The sequence below is a fragment of the Chinchilla lanigera genome, unplaced genomic scaffold (assembly GCF_000276665.1).
Source record: "Chinchilla lanigera isolate Chin_1 unplaced genomic scaffold, ChiLan1.0 scaffold00039, whole genome shotgun sequence".
Taxonomy (NCBI): domain Eukaryota; kingdom Metazoa; phylum Chordata; class Mammalia; order Rodentia; family Chinchillidae; genus Chinchilla; species Chinchilla lanigera.
In genome coordinates this window covers 10,380,030-10,405,045 of record NW_004955440.1, presented here as the reverse complement: position 1 = coordinate 10,405,045, position 25,016 = coordinate 10,380,030, and the positions used below count along the sequence as shown (strand labels likewise).

Below are 25,016 nucleotides of genomic sequence, written 5' to 3'. Positions count from 1 at the left end.
AGGATAAAAACATGACTAGAGACCACTTTAAATTTCCTTCAGTGGTTTATTGTGCTGGAGGAGACATGCAATTCCCACAGCAGTGAGAACATTCACTTGCTAATAAGTGAACAGCAAGACAATCATACGAGCATTTGAAATACCTCCTTCTACTTCTCTGAGAGAGATAACTTCAGGTCCATACACTCCACCATTACATCGAGGTAAGTGAGTAGGAGGAAGATATTACAATATTTCTTCTCAGTTTCTCAGAAAAAGTAATAAGCAAATTATAAATTTTGAAAATTTAGATTACTTGAATGATGAATTCAGTAAACACAGTTTACTTTAAAGATGATATTTATAATATCAAATTTATAATTTCAGGGCCTAAGAGACCAAAACAAGTACGTATGAAATACCATCCACAGAACTTCACAAATGTAGACATAACCTTTTGTAATAGAAGGAGCTTAAGTAGTTCTTGAATGAATATTTTTGTCTGATCCAACATAGTGACTTATTTACTGACTGATTAAGGAATGTAGTGCTTCCCAAGAAGGCCTTAGGAATAAGCCCTTAAGTTTGATACTGCGTAGAAGAGCAAAGACATGGAGTGCTGCGAAGATACTCGTAGTGCAGGGGAAAGTGGAGTGGTAACCTTGGTGATCAAAAAGTAGTTTAAGGGGCTGGGGATTTAGCTCAGTGGCAAAAGTGCCTGCCTGGCAAGTGCAAAGTCGTGAGTTCGGTTCCCGGTACCGGAGAAAAACCAAAAATAAAAAATAAAAAAAAAAAACCAAAAAGTAGTTTAAGGACCTTTGGGTAGAGACTGAATAAAACTGGAGGTGGAAAAATAAAGATGCCCACTTTGGAGTTTAGTGCATGGCACAACCTGTGTTGAATTAGCAGAGTAAAGCTTACCCGAAGCAGACAGTGTAGATTTTGTGTTAGAGAGCGTTTGAGGGGAGCAAGTGAGGCATGTGAAGGCAGTGTTAACAAGGGTGGTTTTCGGCTGGATAAGCATTTGTTCTGACAATATGCAACTTAGCTTTTCTTATTCTTATACATTCATAAAGACTACATTTTCTGTGTGGAAGGAGTATATCCTAAAGGGGTTTTGTAAAATTGAGTAAGATGAACGGCTCATAGGAGTGGGCAGATAAATTAGCACTGTATACAGGCTAAAACACTTGGAAATTAAGAGAATGGGGAGTTGAAGTGTAATTATTTAAGATAAATAGTACTCATCACATATACCATTTTGCCAGAAGAAGTCATGCAAGCAAATGGTGTACTTGAGGTTATCTGGAATTTTCAGAATAACGTGTAGAAATGATGGTGAAAAATCAGAAGAAATAGGACCATTGTTTCTTTATGATGACTGTGTCCTGGCTATATAAAGGAGAGGCATTAGAAAACATGAACATTGAGAAACAGAGACAAGACAGCCAAAGCTTCCCTTCTTGACAGTCTTCAGTGGAAGGTTCCGTCTTCACTGTCTCGTGTCTGCCACAGAAATGGCTAATAGGCCAGTCCAGTTTTAGGCTGCATTTTCTCAGCACAATACGTAAGGAAATTTGCTTGTTCTTTCTAAGGTCTGTGGATCCTGTTTTCCCCTCTTATCACAAGTTCTTCGTGGTCCACACAAGACATTTGTGCCCAGCATCCTCTCACAGATTGCTGTCAGTGTTCATGTGGGCTTTGAAAGTTAGTACCATGGGAGATAAAATGCCTTTCAGGCACCAAACAACAAAGATCAAAATGACGTTTCCAGAGCAGCCACAGTGGAGGATGTCTGCTCCTCCGAAGCATGTATCCCGGCTACATGTGGATTGTGACTGGCTCGTCTATGATTTGAGCTTATTCAAATAACATTCTGCCAGGAGGTTCTTATTGAAAAAGTCTTCATGAACATGTGCCACCTACTCTACGAATATTATCCCTCAGCCATCACCAGGAAGGAGCATGCAGCCGTGCTCCAACCAAGCGGCCCAGCCTAAGTCTGTCTTTCTGTTTAATGTTGTGACTTCCAAACATACAGTTTTAATTATGATGGATTTCCTTGCTGGTGATTCCTTTATTTAGTAAAGATAGTGTGACAGGAGGTATAGTTAGTAAATGTGTATGCATTGAAATGCTGTGTCAAGATTTTTTACTTTTATACTTTATAGGTTTATATAAATCTGCTCACCATATAATTGATATATTAAACACATGTGGCCTGACATGATTTTTAAATTATCTTTGCTATTTGCTTATGTGGCTAAATTCTAAAAATGTTAATTTTGTAATTAATTTCCAACACATTGTTTGGTAACCATGAATAGCTTTTGTTATAAATCACCCAAAGCCTTAGATCACTGAATTGTCTGAATGTGTCCTTCCAGTTAGTTTTGGAAAAGTTTTTTTGTTTGTTTGTTTGTTTTTTTATTCCTACATCCTTTCTCCTGAGTTTGGTTTTTATCCAGGAATCTACAGAAATCACTTCGATAAAAGTGGTTGATATTTTTTCTACTGTCCTATGTATTAGCCTTCACCCATATCTTCTCCCATCATGTTTTTCACAGGTCCTCCTGATTCTTTTAATCCGGCTCTCCTTCTGACTGCTAATGTGTCACACTGGTTTATGGCCTCTAGTTTGGCTTTTGTTCTTTTCTCCAGTGAATGCATTTTGTCATTCCTTCTGCCATCTCTCCTGTACAAAATGTGTCACCACCTTTGTGGCTACCCAGTGCTTCCCAGAGACTGTCCGTGACCCCCTTGAGCATTTCTTGGACTATTGTGTGTGGACTGTTAGTTCTTAAGCTGCCTCTTTGGGGAGGTTTCTTGTCCCTAAAGTATTAGATTTGGGAAACAATAATTATGTCCCTATGCTAAAATAGATATATAATAAATATTTATTGAATAAAAAAAGTTAATGAATGAGCATATTTATAGTATACAGTAGCATGTACTTTGAAAAATTATTTAATAAAGAAATGTTTAATGTACCTAGCTCGCCTGGCCTATCGTCACTTTCCTATAATACATTTCCCGGTGTACTGTTCACATGTGTCCCATGGAATTAGTGTTGCACTAAGCATGCCTTGTAAAATGCCAGCCTGCAGAGTGTGATGCAGGGGCCATACTACTCCTCCCTCCTGCAAACCAGAACTACATCCAGACCAGCTGAGCCTCACCAGTTCTCTCTGTCTCGGCCACAAAATGCAGGCCACCTTCCTTATTTCAGCTGCTAACCCCTTCCGGTGTCTTCACTGATTTGGATTTGGAATAGCCTTTGATCGGTTACACACACTTTCTCTGTCTGTAATTATCCTCCAGTGTGCATCGTTTTTTGTCACCTACTGTCTTTCAGATCTGTTTTGAAGTGTGCAAGTACTCATAATCTCAACCTTGACTTTTATTCATGGGCACATACAATCTGCCAAAAATGTATACTTCAGGAAAAGCAAAACTTACATAAATGTCTTAATACTAAACATTGAGGCATTATGAGATTAATACGAGTCACCTTTGGCCTCTGTAATTTACAAGAGGTGGTCAGAGTGGTGGCCATTCGCTTCTAGACAAGTGTTCATGTGCGGAACTGCTGAAGTGTGCAGACATTTTCTGGCAGACTGTGTAGTTACTCTTTTATTTGTAAAGTTCTATAGGTTGAATTTACCATATTAAGCACTTTCTATTCAGACCTCTCGGAAAGGCAATTGTAAGCAGTATATCCCACCGTGAATACTTTTCAGATATGACATTTCTTTCAACAACACAGGAATCACTTTAACCTTGTTGCCTTCTCGACCACCACCAGTTAGTCAACTACACATCTTCTAGTCTCTCACATGGGGCAAAAGTGAAGTCCCTAGGGAGTTTCCTTTACTGAACATCTATCTGAGCATCGTTTAAGATTCCTCTCATGCCTAGTCCTTTGTAAGCTCTAATAAGGCATATTTCCATTCCTACAGGTTCAGCTCTAGACTTATGTATGTGGACATGCAGAAGGTGACAGGAAGGGATGTAAGTTTAGGTCCCACCGATGTCCTTAAACATTGCCTGCTGCAGACCTGTGGTTTCGTGCAGCATCTCTGGAGCCATGTTGGGGACGGAAGGAAAAAGAAGAGAGTCTGAGAGGAGAGGCAGCAGGAGGGAGCCTATTTGTGCTTCCCATGTTGGCTTCTGGTGGGAAGAAGATGGAGGCCGGGATTCTCGGCTAGTTACAGGAAAATACTGTGGAAATCAGAACATTTCTAAAAGCTGAAACGAGTTCTAGTGGCTCTTCTGAGCGACTCAGGAGCAGAGTGATGCTCTAGGAGTGAGATTGGCAGTAACGGTTTTCTAATACAAGTGAGAGGGTCCTTAGAAGACCACTCTGACATGTGCTCCAGAAGGCAGCAGTGCCCTGCTTTTCTTCTGAGGCTCTCTTTCCACCTCTACTGCTTACCTCAGGACCTTTTCTCTTTAGCTCCTTCCCCAGAGTTGGAGCTGGAGAAGAGAAAGAAGTGTTCAGACTCATGCCTGTCCGCATAACTACTGAGTCAATGCTAGGCTGGCACAAGCATTCCATCCAGGTCCGTGGAAAAGCCAGTTTTTACCCATCGTGATGGTATTATTTGCTTCTTTAGCATAGAACATTTTATTGCCAGGCTTCTCTTAACTGTACATTATAAATAGTGTCTGATTAGGAATGTTCTGGATGGGTTAATTAGTGTGGTGACTATTATTAAGCAAACTGCTTGTTAGTATTATGCCTATTTGATCTTGGTATTGATGTGAAGTAATTGACCATACAGCTACATTTAGAAAAGCTGAAATAAACTTTTTTTTAAATTTCTATTATGGCAATAAATTGTTTATATTAAACATGTCTATGAAAATGTGAGTTTCATGGCACGGAGAATCAGAATAGGCTCTGTGTAGGATGGTGGATGAGGTTTGTTTTGTTTTGTTTTGTTTTTTAGAAATAAAGACCAGCTCCACTGAAACAAAATAGAAAGAAATTATTTCATTTCTGCCTTTGTTGTTGCTGCAGAGTATGTGAAAATCAAAGTGTTTTAGGGCACCCCTCCCTCACTAAAGGAGGTATCCCGTTAGATTCAGCTAATTACCTAAATACTTCTTTTGGTGGCAATCCCTATCATGAATAGACTATTAAAAATGTGAAAGGATATTGTAAACAAGGGAAACATAGCTTATAACCACCTTCTTTCAAACAGTCAATTGTTATCTATATTATTTATTGGTATTTTGTCCAGTTCTGTTATTAAGTTTTCCTCGCTGTCACATTTCCATGGGGAATGTATTCCATGAGCTAATAAATTACACTGTCAGGGAGTTTTTCTTGAAATTCAGCTTAAATCTCCCCATTCTTAATTTCATCTCATTACTCCTAGTTATACCCCCTTGTACCACGCTAAATAATTATTCTTCTTCCTTGGAGACTCCTATTATGTACCCCTCTAGTTGTCATTTCACTAGGCTATTCATATTTAGCTCCTTTAATCTGTCCTCATAAATCAATTCTTCCATTGCCTTAATCATTATTATAGCTCTTTTAAGAACTCTCTAATTTTCAAACATATACAGTTCTAGGGTGCCCCTGATGAAATCAGCATTCACACAGTGTTCCACTCTACAGACCTATTTTCTGCCCTTCCTTGACAATCAGATTCCAAACTAAGTGACATCAGCTTGCTGGGTCCAATCAGCACTTGTTCATCTTGTCAAACTTGGGGTGATTTTTGTCTGTTTCCAACTTGCATACAAGGTTTATTCTGAATTTTTTTCTTCAATTTTGTGGGATTTGTAAGCTTTTTTTTGTTCATGTCCTGTTTATGTTCTGAATTTTTCCATATACTTATTCACCACCAGCTATCAAGTCAGTCATCCACAGCCTGTGTTAACACGGGAATTGAGTCTTCTTTGAGAACATTTAAGAAATGTGTTGAATAAAAGCAGACCTAGCACCTTGCCCAGAGCTAAATTCCTTGTCAGTTACCAATTTCCATTGTTTACAACCTTTTAGCCAATCTCCCGTCTCTTTTAATTTGTAGTTTTGCTCACATGCTGGCCAATATTAATGGATTTTATGAGTAAGATGGGTCATGAGATTGTTTTCTAAAATGAAGATATGTTGTTTCAGTGGCCCTTGATTTTTTTCATTGTGAATCCTTTTTGCACTAAGTGTAATTCTGTTAAAATCCTTTCTAAGCTTGCCTGGCATTCTTTATCTGACATTAACAAATGGGTTGTTTGTTTGCTTCATTGTTGTTTTCCAGATATGTACAGATGTTCCTTCTCTTACCATTTGTTCTGTGTGGGAGAAGCTGAAGATATTGACATAGTCATTGTCTTTTTTACCTATTGTGGTGATAAATTAAAATTTAAAAGTTTTTTTTCTTGAGACAGGGTCTCATTATACAGCCCAGGCTGTCGCAGAACTCTCTATGTAGCCTAGGCTGGCCTTGAACTTGGTCCAGGCCTCCTGCCTCAGCCTCCCCAGTGTTGGAGTTTCGGGCATGCACCAGTAAGACCAGCTTTTTTTATGCTGAGAAAGAATCTTGCCACATTACCGAGGAGAGGCTTGAAGTTTTGACCCTCCTACCACAGCCTCCAAAATAGGAGTATAGGGCTGTGTAAAACATGTTTTTTTAGCTCCTTAGAATCCTCCAGTATTTTCAGTTTGTTTTAGGAAGAAAGCTCATTTGTCCCCTTAATAATTTTAGACCCATGAGATCTGCAGATACAATCTGTAAATAATCATACTTCTTCCCATTTTAAATCAATGACTAATTTATTAATTTATTACATCATATTTAAGGAGCTAATGCCATTCTTGGTATTTTATCTATCTGCATGCAGTCATCTCTTTATTGCTTAGTGGGTTCATACATTCAGTTGATTTTTCTCCTATTTAAAATCAGAATAGACATTTAAAGGGCTTTTTGAGACAAACGTAGATGCTCCCAGTGCAAGCTTTCAGATCCCGGAGCGTGCGGGGCACCCTGCGCACAGCCGGAGTCCTCGCGGCCAGCTCACGCGGGCTAGGCTGTTTGCTGGGGTGGCTTCTCAGCCCTCGTTTGCGTGCCTGCCTGTGAGCACAGTGACTCCGGCCCCGACCCTGACTTCCACAACCCTGTGTCCCCTTCTGCTCCTTCACCTGACATAGGGGTCTGCGCTAATGCTTTAGTGACACGGCTCCTTAGACGCTGTGCCTGCCCCCCAAATCTTTCTCCAGCTTCATTCGCCCTCCTCACTTCAGCTTTACGGCAAAAGTAGATTTTCCCTTTTACTGGACTCCCACCTCCACACACTCACTTACCACGAGTCCTGCCTTTAGTAACAGATGTTGCTCCTCTTCCCACTGCCCTTTTTCAAGACTTTTTGGTAGGGTTCGGTTTCCTTTTTCAGCAAATGTCCCCAAGTGACTATGCCTATGTCTTCACGTCCCGGTTCGCAAAATTCAACCCTACTTACCCAACCTTCTTCCTTCTTTCTCCCTTTCTTTCTTTCGTGCGTGCACCCAAACCTTCTGCAAGGTTTCTGCCTGTGCCACCACACAGGGACTTGTGGGACTCCGTAGGAGAAGCCAGTGGTGGCCTGGGGCCGGGCTATTGCTGCAGCGCCCTGCAGGGTTTATATTTTTACATTCTTGAGGGCTCTTGATTCATTCCTGTAAGCATTTCCCTTATTCCCTCAAATCATCTTTCTCCTCTTCCATGTGTTACCTACTGCTCCCCTTCAAGGTTTCTCCTACTTGGGTGGCCCCAAATGCATGCCTTCTCCATTTCTCACTTACTCAGCAATTCAGAAAAAGGCAAAAATCCCTGAATGAGCCTCAGAAACTCCAAGAGGAAAAAAAAAATACTGACTTCTATTGCTTTATTGAAAGGAACAGCTAATTTTTAATTGTTGACCAATCTTACATGTCTATATTTGTTTACCTGAGCAACCAATTTGAAGATATCAATATAGTACAATAACCATTGTTAATTTCCTGTCCCCTTGTCTGAAATTCTCTATTGCTTGTATTGTTTTTGTGTTATTTTGTAAGTGTATGTGTGTTTGTTAATATGTTTTCATTCTTTTGTCTTCAAAATAAAAAGGAAACTCCAAGAGAGCACTAGGGCTTGTGAGCCAGTTCGCCCCTCCAGATTTACATACCAGCCTGTTTGGTTACACGTGATTCCCAGAAGAGTCCCTGTTCCTGAGTACCCCTCTCCTGTGATCACACTCTTCTTTCCATCCAGACCTTCCCCAACTGGCAAAGTCCCTGCGTTAAACTCTTTCAAGACTTTACTGATCCCCTGGGTTGGATTACTTTCTTCTTCACTTGAGTTGGAAAAGTTAGAATGTCCATATTTTAGGTGCAGTGTGTTCCAGCATAGGTGAGTTAGCTATTCACACATCTCTCTTCCACTCTGTTCTAAGCACTCTTGGTTTTCTCCCCAACAGAGAGCTCTTTGAGAGACCCTGTGTTTGCATGTATAGCTAGTAGGTTGTAAGCTGCATTTAAATTTTTAAAGATTTTATTTGTATTCTCCATCAATAAGTAATGGATGCTGGACAGCTATCAATAAGTAGCAGATACTGAACACACATCAAAGCACTGATATTGCCCCATAACAAAGCATGATGGGAGGTAGGGGAGAAATTATAATGAAATGGTTATTAAAATATATTTCAGAAAAAGCACTAGCCAGATCATTTTTACCAGAACTCTGCGCAGGTGTCCAGGAAGGCAAAACAGTCATGTGAGAAGTGGTAGGAGGTAGCCTAGGAAATATCAAACATTTTTATAGGATAATGAATATGTGGCTTAAAAACAGAAACTGAACCATGGGGTAACTAGAAAATATAAAATGAAAATGCAGAAGGATGAGTGAGAGAAGAATGACAAATTATCTCAGTAGTCTCATGTTGAATTGTATGTGCAGTGCAGGTTTTATGTCCACAGAAACTCCTTGGAAACGGTTCAAGACAGTCTTGTCTAATTTGAAACCTTTGAACAATCCCTCAGTGGCTAATTCCCATTGAGCCTTTTCTACATTTTTTGTTAGGATATCTTTATTTTTTTTTTCTCAGCTTTATCCACAGTGATCATGTCCTTATAGAAAGGTAAGTGTTATTTTAAAGTTTTTTCACTAAAAGCGTATTGCATTCCCTTTTTGTAACAGATTCATGCCCAAGCACAAAATAACCCATTTAAAGAAGATGCTCAGCCTGAAAGGAAATGGCAGTGCTGCTCTATCCATGGCCCTTCCTTCGCAACCGGAGCAGAGAACTCCCGAGAATGTATCGGAGGATTTTAATGTAGTGTACAGTGTACATTCCAATCTTCACATTGCGCAGGAAAACCTGGAGAACTCATCAGTGCAAGGGGCAGACTTGGAACATGCAAACTCGTCAGATAATTCAAGATCTCATCGTGGAGAAATTGCACAACATCTGCCTCTTAATTCCTTTGACAGTTTGGGTGGAGTCGATGATCAGCAAAGACCGTTGCACATTGTCTGGCCTCACAGGTGGTAAGTCAAGACATACAACTGAGAAAGAACTGGGAATAGAAAATATATTCCGATGACTGACTTATTGACTTGTTGTCCTTATAGCTTTAGAAAAAGATCACTTTAATGTAGTAGTACTAATATAGTGAAAGATGATAATACTCAAGTATCTGTAGGTTAATTATTCTGTGTTTAGAATTTGAATTAAGATAATAACTATTTGCACTGATTTGTTTAACTAACAATAGTAGCCAGACACTTTCAGGAATTCAAATCTTATTTAAGACAGTTTCAGCATATAAAAATGCGATTTTAGATACACACACACATTCACGTAACCACAAAACAATTTTACATACACACACTGATAAAGCAGTATCACCATTAAAACAAGAACAATTTCTATTACTTGCTATTGCTTTGATCAGTGTCAACTAGGTGGCTTTGTCTTACTTGTCATAATACGTATCAGTACATGTGAATCCATTTCCCTTCTCCCAAATGTCTGTATTGTGCTAAGCAAAATACCATCTAGCCGAATCTTTCTAAACAGAGAAAAATCAACTGCAGTGTATAATCCCGCCAAACATAAACTTGTAAACTTGACCCTGGTTCCGATAAATTAGGATTTAAAAAGGTAAAATGTCCTGATAATCTTCTGACGTTAGGCATGGACATTTTAATCTAGTTTTTATTCCTCCCAGTTCATTTAATCTGCATGTGGCCTGATTAGAGTTCACTTCCCCCGCAGATTATGGTCTTTTTATTGCAGAGATCCTGGGCTTATCATTAGGTCAGATTTTCTGAGAGCAACTGTTTGCAGGTAAAGTAATAAGCACAGCACACCGGCCGGGCAAAGCGCCTTTGCTGAGGATTTGACTTCCAGCACATTAAACTCCAGAGTCCTCCCAGCTGATCTGCAGCATCTGGTACCTAAAGGGATTTTTATCTTTGATTCTAAATATATGAACATAAAATTTAGGGATTGAAAGTTGTGGAATGTGTTTTGGATTTGTTTGTTCATCGTCATCCTTCCAGCATATCCTTCTAAGGGAGTAGCATTTATTTGTAAATCATATTTTACCTAGAACGTGACAGTATTCCGTATCTTTTCCATTATTTTAAAATATAGCAGGTCTGGATAAGATCAACCTGTTTGAAGGTAAAATACATGTCCTCATTTACTCCCTTCCGAAGTTTTCTCTTTTATTCTGCTAATTTTGGTTGTCTCTGAACTAATAATTCGTGCAAGAAAATCAGTTCTAAAAAGTTTGGTTCTGATTTATCATAAAAATGTGAAATAATTTACAGACTGCCGTTGCTAAGCACTGCTATGGAGGAAGCAGTGAGAGCCATGTCACTCGGTACTTTGCACAAAACAAGACAGAGCTGTGCTAATAACATTAACAATATTAAATTGAATAATTCCCTCTCTTCCTTTTTGTATTTTTGCTTTAATTTAATTGCCTAAAGTTAGTTGCTTAAAGAGATGCAGCATTCTGTTTGTGCACATTCTTATTGTTAAAGCTAAATTATTTTTAATTTGGAGAAGAGGGAAAAAAGCCACATCAGCAAGAGTAAATGCCAAAATATAAAAGTAACACATTCATCCTTACGGGTAATATAGTAGAACATTGGAAACTTGGAGGCTGCCAGACACACAGCTAACATTAGGGCTAATTTTGAAAATCTAGCGTGCAGTCAATTTTACTGATGCCTGGGGACATACAAGGTAGAAGCTGACAAGAGAACTAATTTTGTTTGGGTTATTTACTGCTATGCATCATCCCCGGGTTCCCGCCTGACACACAGCTATATGAAGGGGGAGATTATCACACACTAAAAATTTATGTTGACATTCGATATTTGTTCAATATGTCAGCAGTATTACTTTCATAATCAAAAGAGTAAGAAAAAGAGAAAAGAAAAGCACTTTATGCTCATATAGATATATCTTTTTAATAACAGTCTATAAGGTTAATATAGTTTACCTTTGAGAGTATACAATGAAAACAAGCAGGGTTAGGAGGGGAAATGACAGAAAGCATCAACTCGAGCTGTTTGTTTGCCATTACCTAAGCGAGCCATGTCAGCTCTCTGGCCCGCGTCTGATAGCTATTTGTTGTACAGAGAGCACAGCATAAAAAAAATATCAAACTCTTAATACTATTGTGTGCCCATAACCATCTGTCACTGCTAGCCTGGAGATGAGAGGAAGATTACGAGGAATAAACACTGAGCCGCCGAGCATTGGTAAAGCCTTCGGGCAAAAAACTCTTGTGGGGACATCAAAGACATTCTAATTCCGAGGCAGTCAAGGATTACAGTGTGTAACCTGTGCTGACAACAGATAAATGACTGGCAATATTGTGCCAGAGCTGTTGGGTCCTGCATGGAGTACTGATGATGATGATGATGATGTTATCTTGCGGAATGGACTCTGCTGGGATAATTTTATGATAAAACACTTTTTTCAAATGCCACTGGGTCTAGGCAGACATTTACTAGCTACAGGGGCAGCAATCAGTTTCTTCAAAATTTACTGTTCTAAGCCCATTAGAGTTCCAGCACAGCAAGACTCTCCAATGAAAATCTAAAACGCCTATGTTTTCTTTAGGAGAATATATGCAAATGTTGTGAGCTGAACTCCTACCCCTTAGTAGTAGATGCTTTATCATCTGATTTATGTAAATTTGCTCATAAAAATACAGTCTATTTTTAATTGGTGAATATGAATTAGAAAATTAAGATTCTGGTTCAGCATTCATCAAACATCCCAGCTACAAGCACACATTTATTTAGAACCCTAATCATATGGGTGGAAATCGTATCATTGACCAGTCGATACAGATTGCATTCTGAAGGAAATGACCAAGATTGTGTTTCGCGTGCGGCTCTCTTAGTTTGCGCCTCTTCCACCTGTACCCTTTACGTGTCCTTTGCATTACCTTGAGTTACTCTAACTACCAGCCCAGAGGTGCTTTTCTTTGGAGTACCCTGCGGGAAGCTTTTCAGGCTGTTGCATTTGTGCTGTGTCCACATGTGTTTCTCGGAGAGAAGGTATTTCAGGAGAGGAAAGTGTATTGAGAGCTGCTGCCCCTGTAAACATAAAGGAGATCTGGACACTGGAGAGGACTGGAGGGTTCTTAGACCCTGTCATTACCTTTCCTAACAAAACAAAAATAAAGCCCTTCTCCTTATCATAAAAAATATGCCCATGAAATCATGCTATTGTGGTAGTCAACTCTCAAAATGAAGTGATGCTGACCTCATTGTGTTCATTCCGTGCTGGGATCATGAATTGTTTAAAATATAGCATTAGCCTCTCACATATCTTGTACTAAGTCAACCAAATGTAGAGCCTACTTGCTAGGAGATGTATCAAAATCAAAAGTGACATTTTCTAGGAGATTCATTCTGGCTTTAAATCTGTGTTAAAATGTCTGTGTATGAGAATAGGCCTTTAAACGCAAGGTTTGCCCCTGTCTTCAGTCTTTCTGAATCTCAGCTTGTCAGAGATTATAGAGAGCAACCTCTGCTGACAGTAAATAAATAACTGACAGTATTTTAACAGAGTGGCTGAGTTCTCTGCAGAGTAATTTGTTTTCTACTTTCTACCCACTCTTTAATGTTTTGTTATAAACATCTATGCAAGGCATGGTTAATAGAAATGACTTGTAGAGAAAGATCTTTTAAAAAAAAACACACACTGTAATTGGCAGTGCTTATTTTTTTAACTATTTTCTTTCTAAATATTGTACTAACCTTGAAATAGTACCCCTGTTTCCATACTTTATGTGAATGTTCTCTGCATTGTGTTAGCCCCAACCTATATGATGCTGGAGGGACAGACAAAAATTTAGAAAGTACTGAGAATTTCTCTTCTCAAGGCCATGGTTCTTACGGTTCTTGTTTGATATCATGACCTTTTCATATTCTTAAGAAATTAGTGCAGCACCAAAGGGACCTTGATTATTGGAATTTTACCTATCAGTATTTATTGTATTAGAAATGAAAACTGGGAGGAAAGTTTTAAATCTATATCAAATCACTTTAAAATAACAATTGAAGAATCAAATGCATGTTAACATAAGTTAGATATTTTTATTAAAATAACTTTTCTAAACAAAAATAATAGTGAAGACTGACATGATTTTACATTTTTTGTACATCCAAAATATCTGTCGAAGTGGAAGCAAATTTGGTTCTTACATCTCTTTAAGAATTCAATCTGTTGCAATATGCAGTTTTGGTAGAAATTTCTTAAAAATAAATCCTGCCTCACAAAGAGATGTTATTGGAAAAGGAAGGAATGTTTCAGTGGCCTATTCTGGTTATTGTAAGTGTTATTCTTTGATCCTGTACCAAAACTAACCAAGAAGATCCTTTAAGACCAGTTGAAACGTGAATTTGTTCTCCATGCTCTGTTACTTGTAGTTTGAATGGATTTTGTAGCATCATAAACTGGTCACTTGGAAAATAGAGACTCACCGAATCATGCAGATATTTCAAATGTTGACACGGTTCCTTGTACAGTATCAAAAAAGTCACAATTATTAATATAACCTCTGATCTCAGAAAAGAAATTTTTGAGTTTTGATAAGGTATCAAACTGATAATACAGGTACAATTTTTCCAAACTTTTAATGTCTACTTAAAAGTTTAAACTTAGAACTACAAGGTAAATTTGTTGCTCTCTTGGAAGTGACAGATTCGCATGGCTAATATCTAAGAAAATGTCTGCCAGATACCCAACTCTGACCACCCATCCTTTGTGTATCAGTTTTGCTTTCAACTAAACTCAGGATTTCGTGAAGAAGGGAGGTTACCTCACAATTTAACTAATCATACAAATTCTTTCCTGCAAGAAAGCCATTTTATCCTGATATGCAATAAATACGCTTTACATATATTTCCAGTTTTATCACAAAGAATATTTAAAAATGTCTACTGAAGAGATGACATTAGTAACTTTTACTACTTTTTCAAGTCATAAGTGAAACAGACTTGTTTCTTTACTGCAAGTGCAGGTAGTGAAAATAGGACGCCCACTCCGTCACTCTGCTACCATCACCTTGACCCTGCTGAGGCATGCAGTTTTACCCTCAAGTGCCTATATGCATTGTAAAAAAGACAAATTGCTACTATTATTATAATATGCTACAGTTTGGTTTGCAGGGCTCCTTTAAAAGATCTTGAACAGTGCCAGGAATTCACAGATTTTGTGAATACTTTGCAAAACTCTGTCAAATGTGGCTGTTGATCACATATATAAAAATATGGCTGCCACCAGCCATTGGAATTGCCTACTTTGTAGTTCTCATGGATAAGGTCTCTTGCCCTGAATGTTAACAGACTATATTACAATTTTCGATTTCAGTGGGTAGCAAACGAGGGTTCATCATATATGAGAAAACTCTCTCAGCCCAAATGGAATTTGTTTCAGAGTGGGCTGAGTAGTTAGAAAATCATTGGATAGTGATCTATGATATAAGAAATAAATTCTGTTCTGATCTTAAAGACTAAATGAGTGGCCCCTAATTAGGTACATTCTGGTTAAGAAAGATAAGACAGGAATGGGCTGTGGGACATGTTAAGGAGTTTGAAGCTATTAGAATCTCTATAGTTGTAAGTTTCAGTATGACTTCATTTGAACTGTGGGGAAACTCAAAGCTTTTCATTTAAATTTGAAGATTTCTTGTGATGTCTATAGTATTTGCAACATTTTCAGTAAAGCAGTGATAAATTGATTTATGCAAACTTAATTAGAGTTTGCAAAGGGCAATATCCAGCCTTTGGGAAATAAAAACATACTTGCAGTATACTTAAATGTCTCACTAAAGTGAACCATGTACCCTAATATTGAAAGAGTGTGACATCTGTATTTTTAGAAACTTTGATGAATTCTGCCTAAAATTAAGTGAATGATATAAAATGGAAAATTATGCTTTATGAGTTGGTAGTAAAATAATTTAGTCTTACTTATTCTATGGCTGTGAGAGATTTAGAAAATACAGCTTTGAAAGCAAAATTGGTGACTGCCTTCTAGAAGGATGTGTGTTAGAACACTGGATGATACTACTTTTGGGGCAAAGTAAACTCACATTGGTTTTGCCATTGCCAAGGTAGCCTAGGCAGCATTTGATGAGAAGGCCACCTTAAACCTTTCAGGGTTTACTGCTCATTACCTTATAATAGAGCATGTTTGGGGATCAGTCTTTAGCTGTTGTGCCAAGATGTGAACAGAAAGGCAAAGTGCTGGTGTTTGGACACTGACGTCCTCTGTTCTATTTCAGGGGTATATACAATCTGGTTTTTTGCTAAAAGGAAAATGATCTTCACAGAAAATTGCTTCTGGGAAAAATGGTCATGTGGTCTGGCCACTTACCTTTTAGTGCACTTCACCAAAACCTCCTTGGACCCTTGAATATCCATCTTACTTGGTCTGATTTCCAAATAAAGATTTTTCCATAAGGGGCTGGGGATTTAGCTCAGCGGCAAAAGCACCTGCCTGGCAAGCACAAGGTCGTGAGTTCGGTTCCCGGTACCGGAGAAAAACCAAAAAAACAAACAAACAAACAAACAAACAAACAAAGATTTTTCCATAGATGTTTTCTAGTAGTAACGTCTAGTAGCCTAGAGTTTGGGAGGAAGTTTCGTTTATTTGATTTTTGTACATCTAGAATTTCAAATGAACTATGGCATTTGAAAAACAAAATGCTCTGTTGGGAATTTTATCAGAATCTTTGAAAAAAATGTAATCAAATACCTGCTATATACCTAATCATTTTATTTTGTCCTCTAACCTAGTACTATTAAGTTAATCTGTGGAACTTTATTATAGGATTTTGAATAAATAGTAAGGAAGTAAGTAATATGAAAATCACCCCCCAAAAACATAGCCTGACCCCAAGTCTCATTTTTTAATTTTCAATAATTCCCCTTATAGGCACCTTGCTATTTTTCAAGCCACTGACTATATGCAAAAGTGTGATTCAGCATTTAATTTCTCATTGTATCTTGCGGTGTTTTTAACTTTCTGATATACACCTTGTCAGGATGAACTACTTCTATGTATAGTCATTACTATCTTGACATTTTTATCTCCATAATATCATAAATTAAAGGTCTTAGTACCCTTTCCTGCTTAATGTGGTTATAGAGTTCTCTCAACTTGACTCATTTTGTAAACATACTCTTCCTGCAAATGATGGGGTTTGATACACTTATGACAGTTATCTTCAATTACTCAAGGTCCATGTTTGCTTTTGCTTCTTTCAGTTCACTACTCTTTTGGTCAGATTCTTATACTATAGTTATCATCACAGATGAGGGGTGGGCAAATTGGGAAATAGTAAGTCATTGGTATGGGTAGGTAGGTAGGTGGGTGGGTGGATGTATGGATGGGTGGGTGGACAGATGGCTGGAAGATGGGTGAGTCAGCAGATGAATGGGTAGGTGAGTGAATATATGGCTAGATGGGTGACACATTTATTTGTTGCATATATTTATGTCATGTATATAATTGTGTATATTTCAATATATTTCTTCTTCCTGGTCACTAAGTAATCAATTTGACCTGACCTCCCTATAATTAACTCACTCCTTTCCCCCATTGTCAGGAGTAATATCATTTCTGTTGCTCTTCATGTGTGCTATTTTCTATCTTTCCATGATGATAGTCACTATTCTATTTCATTAGAGACACCCTTAGTCCATTGCCTTCCACAGATATCTGCCCTTGTTTACATCCCAGCAATGTGTGAATTCCTGGGACTATAAGTTTCCTCACACCAAGGATGGCCAGTAAACATGTAACAGAACTTTACACTTCGCACGTACCTCCAAGCCATGCTCACTTTATGTTTAAATGATGTTATTTGTTTGTTTGGGGTCCTGAGATCCTCTAGGATAGAAAGAGTAATTCCTTTTTCTCCTTTGGGGGAATTTTTCAAGAGCATCTAGCCAGAGTACCCAGCATATGGGGATACTTACTAGATGTTACTTGCTGTTGATGATTGATTATGGGGTGACTATTTGCTGATTAATTATCACATTGTCATTAAGTTCAGGTCAGAACAAATTTCTCTGTCGAGGGAGAATGATAATGAAAACATAAAGGATTTAACTTATTAAATGGCAGGTGGAGATGGTTATATGATCAACATGCTTTCAGAAAGTCCATGATTTTTTACTTTTTATGAAATGTCTTTATAAGAGCTATAAATACAAATCCGTAAAAGTTTGTTAAAATTAAACAATTTATTTTAACAGAAGTGTAGTAATATTTATGAAGAAAGGCTCAAACTGGTTAAAAACCAAAGGAATTTCTAAGTTACCCTTGAAAAATAAATCCAGAAGTGAAGTTTCCTGTAGAATATTTTTCACCTACTTCTTCACCATAATTCCTATGTGAAATTACTCTAAAACGATCCACTAAAATCACCCTGTAACCCTTATATAAAACCCCAACTGAGTGAGATCCTATGGCTTTTATAGGTTACCTAAGCTGAGGTTCAGTAAATAGATTTTTCTTTTTTTGTTTTTAACTCAGTCATTGATATCAAAGAAGTCCAAGGTAGAATAGCAGTAACTATTATAAATTATGTAAGGTTTCTTTTTTCCTTGTATCATCTTTATTGGGTATGTAACTAATTAGCTATTTCAGCAGTGTTCTGGCTAGCATCATTTGTTGGATAAACAAAAGAAGGGGAAAATTCGGAAACACAAAGAGATGAGATGTTTGAGATTTGTTCTAAGATGTGTACCTGATAGTGCCTATCTTCTGTTGCAGGAAATAATTTATCATGATCTTAGTCAGAAGTATCTCTCTCTTTGCTGTCCTTTTGCATTAATTTAGATATGTTTCTAAGATGAGAAATAATGTTACTTCTAATTATGGTTATATGTAGTTAATTTCCGTCTTTTTTTTTCCTAAGCGGGGTGTGAAAGGCAGTTTCCTCCCAAAGAGGAAGGGGGGCTGGTTACTGGGAGGGAGAATACTGATAGAGCTGATCTTCCTGTTTCCATAGCAACAGATTTATTTATTAGGGGTTGAAATGACATGAGTTAATATACCGCATACCTGCTGATCGGCAAACTCCCCTATTTCAGCTGCAGTTGACAATTAAGTCCTGGACAGCTACAGCCAGGGGTTAATGTTCCTCATTAGGAGAACTAGGTCATTACTGGGAAATCAAGGCACTTAAGGCAGCATGGGTAAAATACAAAATTCAGCATCTAGATGAGTGAAGCTTTCTTATGTTAATTAACCTTATTTTCCTAGGTTTAAAAAAATCTTATATGCACATGTCAGTGGATCAATTAATTGAAAAAAGAGCTAGTTTATTTGACTCTCTGAGTTGTCTTCATTTCCTTTGCAAGGATTTCATTATTTTATGGAAAATTCTTATGTCTATATGATGAGTAAAAAGGGTATTAAAATTAAGAAGGGAATCATCATGGAAATCAGCTTTACCACAAGGGAATGAGCAAATAAAAGCCTTGGAAATGAAAATAAATAAGCTTTGCTAATACCTCACCTAAGGAACAGCGTATAAGCCCATCAGAGCTGAGAGATATTTAGAGGTACTTCTGGCTTCTTTATTAAGCAGTTACATAGTTATTTGACCTTCAGAAACTGAAACTTTGGAAAAGTGATTCCAATTGATTTTTAAACATTCTATTTGCAGAAAGCTGTGTAGCAGTTTAATAAACAATAACTTTTAGTTCATAAGTGGCTTTTTAAATACCAATAAAATTAAATACATTAGTTGAAAGGTGTTGTTAAAATGTCTGGGGTTTTTTTCACTTGATAAGTTCATAAATATATATCGAGTCCCTTCTAAAAGTTTTGTTTTATTTCTTTAAAGAATTTTATGTTGAAAAAGGGGATATTTGCAGGGTAGAAAAAGATGTATTGCCCCGAATCCTATTTTATATTCATTACTGCATGGCCTCCATTGAAACTACTTCTTAAGAGTTCTTTCACTTCTGGAATTTTCTCTGTGGACATAGGCAAAAGCAAAAAGGTACTCTTCCTATCTTTATCTCCCAAAATAGTCTATTCAACCAAAAAGCCAAAATCACTATAATTCTCCTCCTTCCATCTATAGGATGTAAACTCTCCTTTGTTAATGTAAAAACCGTTAAGTCCCAAAGACTTTGCATAGAACTCTTGTTATTTCTTGCAGCTTACCTTTAACTGCTTGTCACTCTGTGGTTCAGTGTATTATTTTTCACCTGCCAAAATCATTGTCCTATTATATAAGTCAAACAGGCCCTCAGATACTTCTTTAGAAAACACCACTCTAGTAAACCTCTGTTAGGGTCAGGTATATTGCCACCGATCCTCTGCTTTAGCATAAAATTAACATTCTAGGCGACACCTCTCAAACCTACCACATTGAGAAAAGTATCTGCTCATTAAAATTAGACATGACCCTTATACCTGTCATCTTCATCTACCATGGTCAGTCCTTGGTGTTATCAAGAACACTTTCAAGGGAGAAATTGTTTTCTCCAATTTCAGAATTGCCATGCAAGAGCCTGAGTTCTAGAATAAGAAGGTGTGAAAAGAATTGTTATTTGGAACATGTTTTCCAGGTTCTATTGCCACTTATTTGGCGAGGCTGTCTGACTCTATGTTAGCCAAGTAATATAACTGAAAGTGGGCCGCTTACAGGCCTGGTCCATGAAAATGTTCTGTTCTCATTCTTTCACCCTCCTCTTCCCTTCTGGCTGGGCACACAGAAAAGGCACTGTGAGAGAGGACAGTGCCTCCTTGGCGTGGCACTTCAGACGGCCTTGTGGAAGAGGACTCTGTTTCTGACCTACGCCTGCTGGTGCATCGTGGGCCGTGCACATTTTAATCCATTTAATGCTTGTGAACCTGTCTTAAAGAACACAGAAAGCTACTACAGCACTCCACATAGAATGGTGCTTGATGAGGTAGTAGGAATAAGAACATAAGAGACAGTCAGAGTATATTTTTGAAGACTTTAGCCAGAGTGAGTGAATAAACATGCTGCTTACTGAGATGGGAACACTTGAGGGCCAGAAAGTTTTAAAAAGTTGTCTGGGGATATAATAAGATAGAGGTTTTTGGTTTTTTTTAGACAGGCAAGTGGAGATTTCAGGTTGGAAACTGGTACATAAGTCTGTCTCTCAGATAAGCAGTCAGGATTGGATAATACATACTTAGGGGACATCAGCATGAACATGTTCAACTGCTTTAAAGAATTTCTGAAACATAATGAATTTTAAATCTCAAATTGCACTTTAAACTGTCTGACTTTAAGCATTAAATTTATACTAACTTTGTGGGCAGCGGTGACAGTTATAGCATACAAGAGTCTGATCTCTTGTAAACGTGTCATTGTTTGTCTACCTTCTACCTTCAGACCGGTCACTTCCTCTTTTACTTCAATTTTCTTTTTTGTAAAATTGGAATAATGCTGTCTACATTGTAGAATTATCCTGAAGATTAAATAAGTTAGCACAGTTCTTCACAGAGAATAAGCACTTAATAAACAAACACTAGCTATTATTATTAGTAAACAATACAGAGCATTTCATTAGCTCACAGAGGGCTATTGCTTTTGCCTACTATCTCTTGTTGCTTAAAATCAATTTTTTTCTTAACTCTTCTAGAAAAAGAAAAGAAACAGCTAAATAAAGTCGTCTTTTTTCGTCTTCATTTTCAGCCTACCCAAAACAAGTACATACTGTACAGAAAAGTAGAATTAAACTACGGAGCAAACACTTCTAAGGAGCAGCATCTGCCTTGTAAATGAAGTCTATAAAAGGCTACCAAATGTCCCCTCACATTTTTATGATTGTTAGAGTATTACTAAACCTGGGTGGAAGTTTTTTGAAGCTCTTGCATCAAGCACCCACACTGTCAATATCACAAATTATTTCCGTTTTTAACAAGATGGCTGCCATGAGCCTTTGCTTAAGAATAGCAGTACAGTATCTATATAACGAGAAAAAAACTTGATTTAAAAATGGCACAGTGTCTTGACTGAATAGACATTTCAAAAGAAGACATACACATAGCCAACAAGTCACTCTCAGAGAAATGCAAATCAAAGTCATAATGATGTATCACCTCACCCCAGCTAGAATGGTAGAATGTTTACAAAAAAAAAAAAAAGATAAGCTTTGAATGTAAAGAAAACTGTTATACATTGTTGATGGGAATGTAAATTACTACAGCCATTATAGAAAATAGTGTGGAGATTCCTCAGAAAATTAAAAAGACAACCACTGTGTGATCAAACTATCATACTATTCAGTACATATCCAAAGAAAATATAATCAGTCTATTCATGATAGCCAAGATATGGATTCAACCCAAGTGTCCATGTGCTTGTGAATGAATAAACAAAATACAGTTTATATATACAATAGAATACTAGTCAGCCATAATAGGAATTATATAGTTTTGAAGATATGATTAGGTGAAATGTACTTTCTTCCTATACAACTACATTTTCTTGCATGATACTTTAAATATAGCTTTAGCAATGTATAATGCCACACAGCCGTAATCCCAGCACTCTGGGATCAGGAGGATCACAAGTCTGAGTTCAACTTAGAGAGATCTTGTGTCAGAAACTAAAAGGGCTGAATGGAGCTCAGTGCAGAAGCCCTGGCTTGAGTCTTTTGTACTATTGAATAAATGAACAGCTTGACTGTGGAAGTTGAGTGGAATACGGACAGTAACACCAAAAGCCCCTGGGCTAAAGCCTTGCTTCCCAGGTGGCAGGACCGAAGTGTTGGGTTGGCAGGTAGAGTACTGGGGACCTTTAAGAGGTGGAGCTTCATGAGTCTCCCTAGTAGCTCTTCTGTCTCCTGGATTACGGTGTGAGTGGTTTGCTTCAACACATACTTCCCAGTATTGCCATCTGGCACCTTGATCCGAGGTCCAAAGCAGTGGGGCCACCTCATGTTGTTCTGGATCTCAAGATCTATGAGTTACATAAACCTTTTCTCTTTGTAAGTCACTTGCCTCTGGTATTTTATTGTAGTGACATGAAGCTAATACAATGAGGTATAATTGATCTATTGCAAAAGTTCCACTGTTTTACATATATAGTTCATTAAGTCTTGATAAATTTAGAGATGTGCATCCATCATCATGGTTGAGTTTTAGAGTATTTTCATCCACCCAGAAAGGATCCACATGCTGTCATCCATCAGTCCTTCTAACTCCTGCCCCAAGAAAACACCAACCTATTTGCTATCTCTCTAGATTTGCCTTTGTGAACATTTTATATTGACAGATTCATAATGATATGTAGTTTTTTCACATCTGATTCCCTTCACTTTTGAGGTAGCCTGCCTAAGTAGGCTTTCTCTTCTGATCTAAGTTATTTTCATTGTGGGGATCTAACACATTTTATTTGTACACTCCTCATATGATGGTTTGTTTCTATTATTTGGGGCTAGTGAATAAAATGTGCAAACATTTTCATAGAACTATTGATATGGACATATGTTCTCATTTTTCTGGCATAAATACCTAGGAGTGAAAGTACTGGGGTAGGTACCTAGAAGTTAAAGTATTGGGTTGTCTAATAAATGTATGCTCGGTATTTTTTAAAGAAGAAAGACCAAGTCACTTTTGAGGACAACAGCTATAAATTCTTCTCTCTAAGATTTGCTTATTCATCTAAAACATGTGTCCTGAGCTGCTTCTAAAGCCATGCACTGAACTGAGCACTGCATACAGTCAACTCTTGATTACTGAGTGTAACTGAAATGAAATTGTACTCTGGACGTTTAAAATCTCCTTGTTATCCATAAATCAAATGCAAGACATTCTTTCAAGTTCTTCAGGGGAAAAAACCTGCTGTCTTGATGGACCTATCATCCCAAATATGTACTGAATGGCTGTTTGATAGGTAGCTACCAGGAATTTCATGATGACTAGAGCCCACAGTCTGGGAATGAGGCTGGCATACAAAGCTTTCCTTTGCTTCCCAAATCCCTACCATGTTCTAAAACTAAATACATCAAATTCAAACTCCTGCTTTTTCACTCTAAATTCTGTTTTATACTTCTGTTTATGAATGGTACATTTAGATCCCTCACACTTCACTCCAAATTATCTTACCTGATTACTCTTTACTTTAACTCTGCATCGGCTTCACACCATTGCTACACCAAGTTGCCACAAACTTTGCAGTGTCAGATAATGGAGATACTGGAAAAGTGAGCATATGTATGAATACAAATAGGTATATAAAATATGTGTGCTGTGAATATCCATATATGTCAGTGATAGCAAAACTGTAGAGCTTTTAAAGATACAAACAGCCCGGGGCTGGGGATTTAGCTCAGAGGCACAGCGCCTGCCTGGCAAGCATAAGGTCATGAGTTCAATTCCCGGTACCGGAAAAAAAAAAAAAAAAACAAAAAAAACAAACAAACAAAAAGATACAAACAGCCCATGGTGGCACGTGAACGATAAGTTCACCATCATTGGAAAAATATAATATATAATGTATATTTTTTTTCATGTGTGTGTATGGGGGGAGAGAGATTAGGAGTTATGAGGGTAATTTTCCCTGCTTTTTCCCAACTCAGTGATTTTACTCAAGTTCTGTGCTTTCTTTGCAGCATCATCCCTCCCTCTCCATGTCTGTTTAAATCATCACTGTCCTCTAAAGGCGAACACATGCTTTCTATGCCAGGACATTGGAAAGCTGGTTACAGGAGGAGAAGTGTGTTTTAGGAAGGACACTTCTCTTGTATGTCCCTTTCCGTGTCATGTGACTCTCTCCCCACATGACTTTATTTATCTTGTCCACATCTTTAGGAGGTAAAGAAAACGAACTTGATAGAATTAAAGCTTCTAGGATTTTTAGCTTTAGAGTTACCAGCACTCAGTTCTATAAGTGGATACTTAATACACTTAAGAAATTACTCATAAATTTTAAAAATTCTGTTATAATGTAGAATATAGAAGCATCACCCTGATTCCAAAACCAGAGGACTCAACCATGAAAGATAACTCTTTAATGAACAGAGAGCAAAATCCTCAACAAGACACTGGCAAATAGAATGCAACAAATCATCAAAAAGATGATACATTGTAACCAACTGGGCTTCACCTCAGTAGTGCAAGGATGGTTCAATATATGCAAATCAGTAAATGTAATACGTCATATAAACTGAAGCAAGGAAAGAAATCATACGATCATCTCAGAAGACACAGAAAAAGCCTTTGACAAAATCTAGCGTCTGTTCATGATAAAAACTGAAAAGATAGGTATTAATGGGTCTTACCTCAATCTTATAAAAGCTTTTTATAATGAACCTGCTGACAACATCATGTTAAATGGAAAGAAACTGAAAGCTTTCCCTCTAAAATCTAAAACAAGACAAGATTATCACTGATGTTCACAGTGTACTTGAAACATTAGCCAGAGAAATCAGGCAAGAGAAGCAATTAATGAAGTATGTATAGGAAAGAAAGAAGTAAAATTATTATTTGCAGATGGCATCACCCTCTACACAGAAGACCCAAAA

General features: G+C 37.6%; 1 protein-coding gene across 10 annotated transcripts in view; it reads left to right on the top strand.

The window, feature by feature from the left end:
• Positions 1-25,016, top strand: part of Gtdc1 (glycosyltransferase-like domain containing 1) — a 367,853-nt gene that overhangs the window by 297,391 nt on the left and 45,446 nt on the right. For all 10 annotated transcript variants that reach the window (XM_013517454.1, XM_013517453.1, XM_005390785.2 and 7 more), the window contains one exon: positions 9,147-9,497. In XM_013517454.1, coding sequence (XP_013372908.1) covers positions 9,147-9,497 — 351 coding nt within the window. The remainder of the gene's footprint in view (positions 1-9,146; positions 9,498-25,016) is intronic.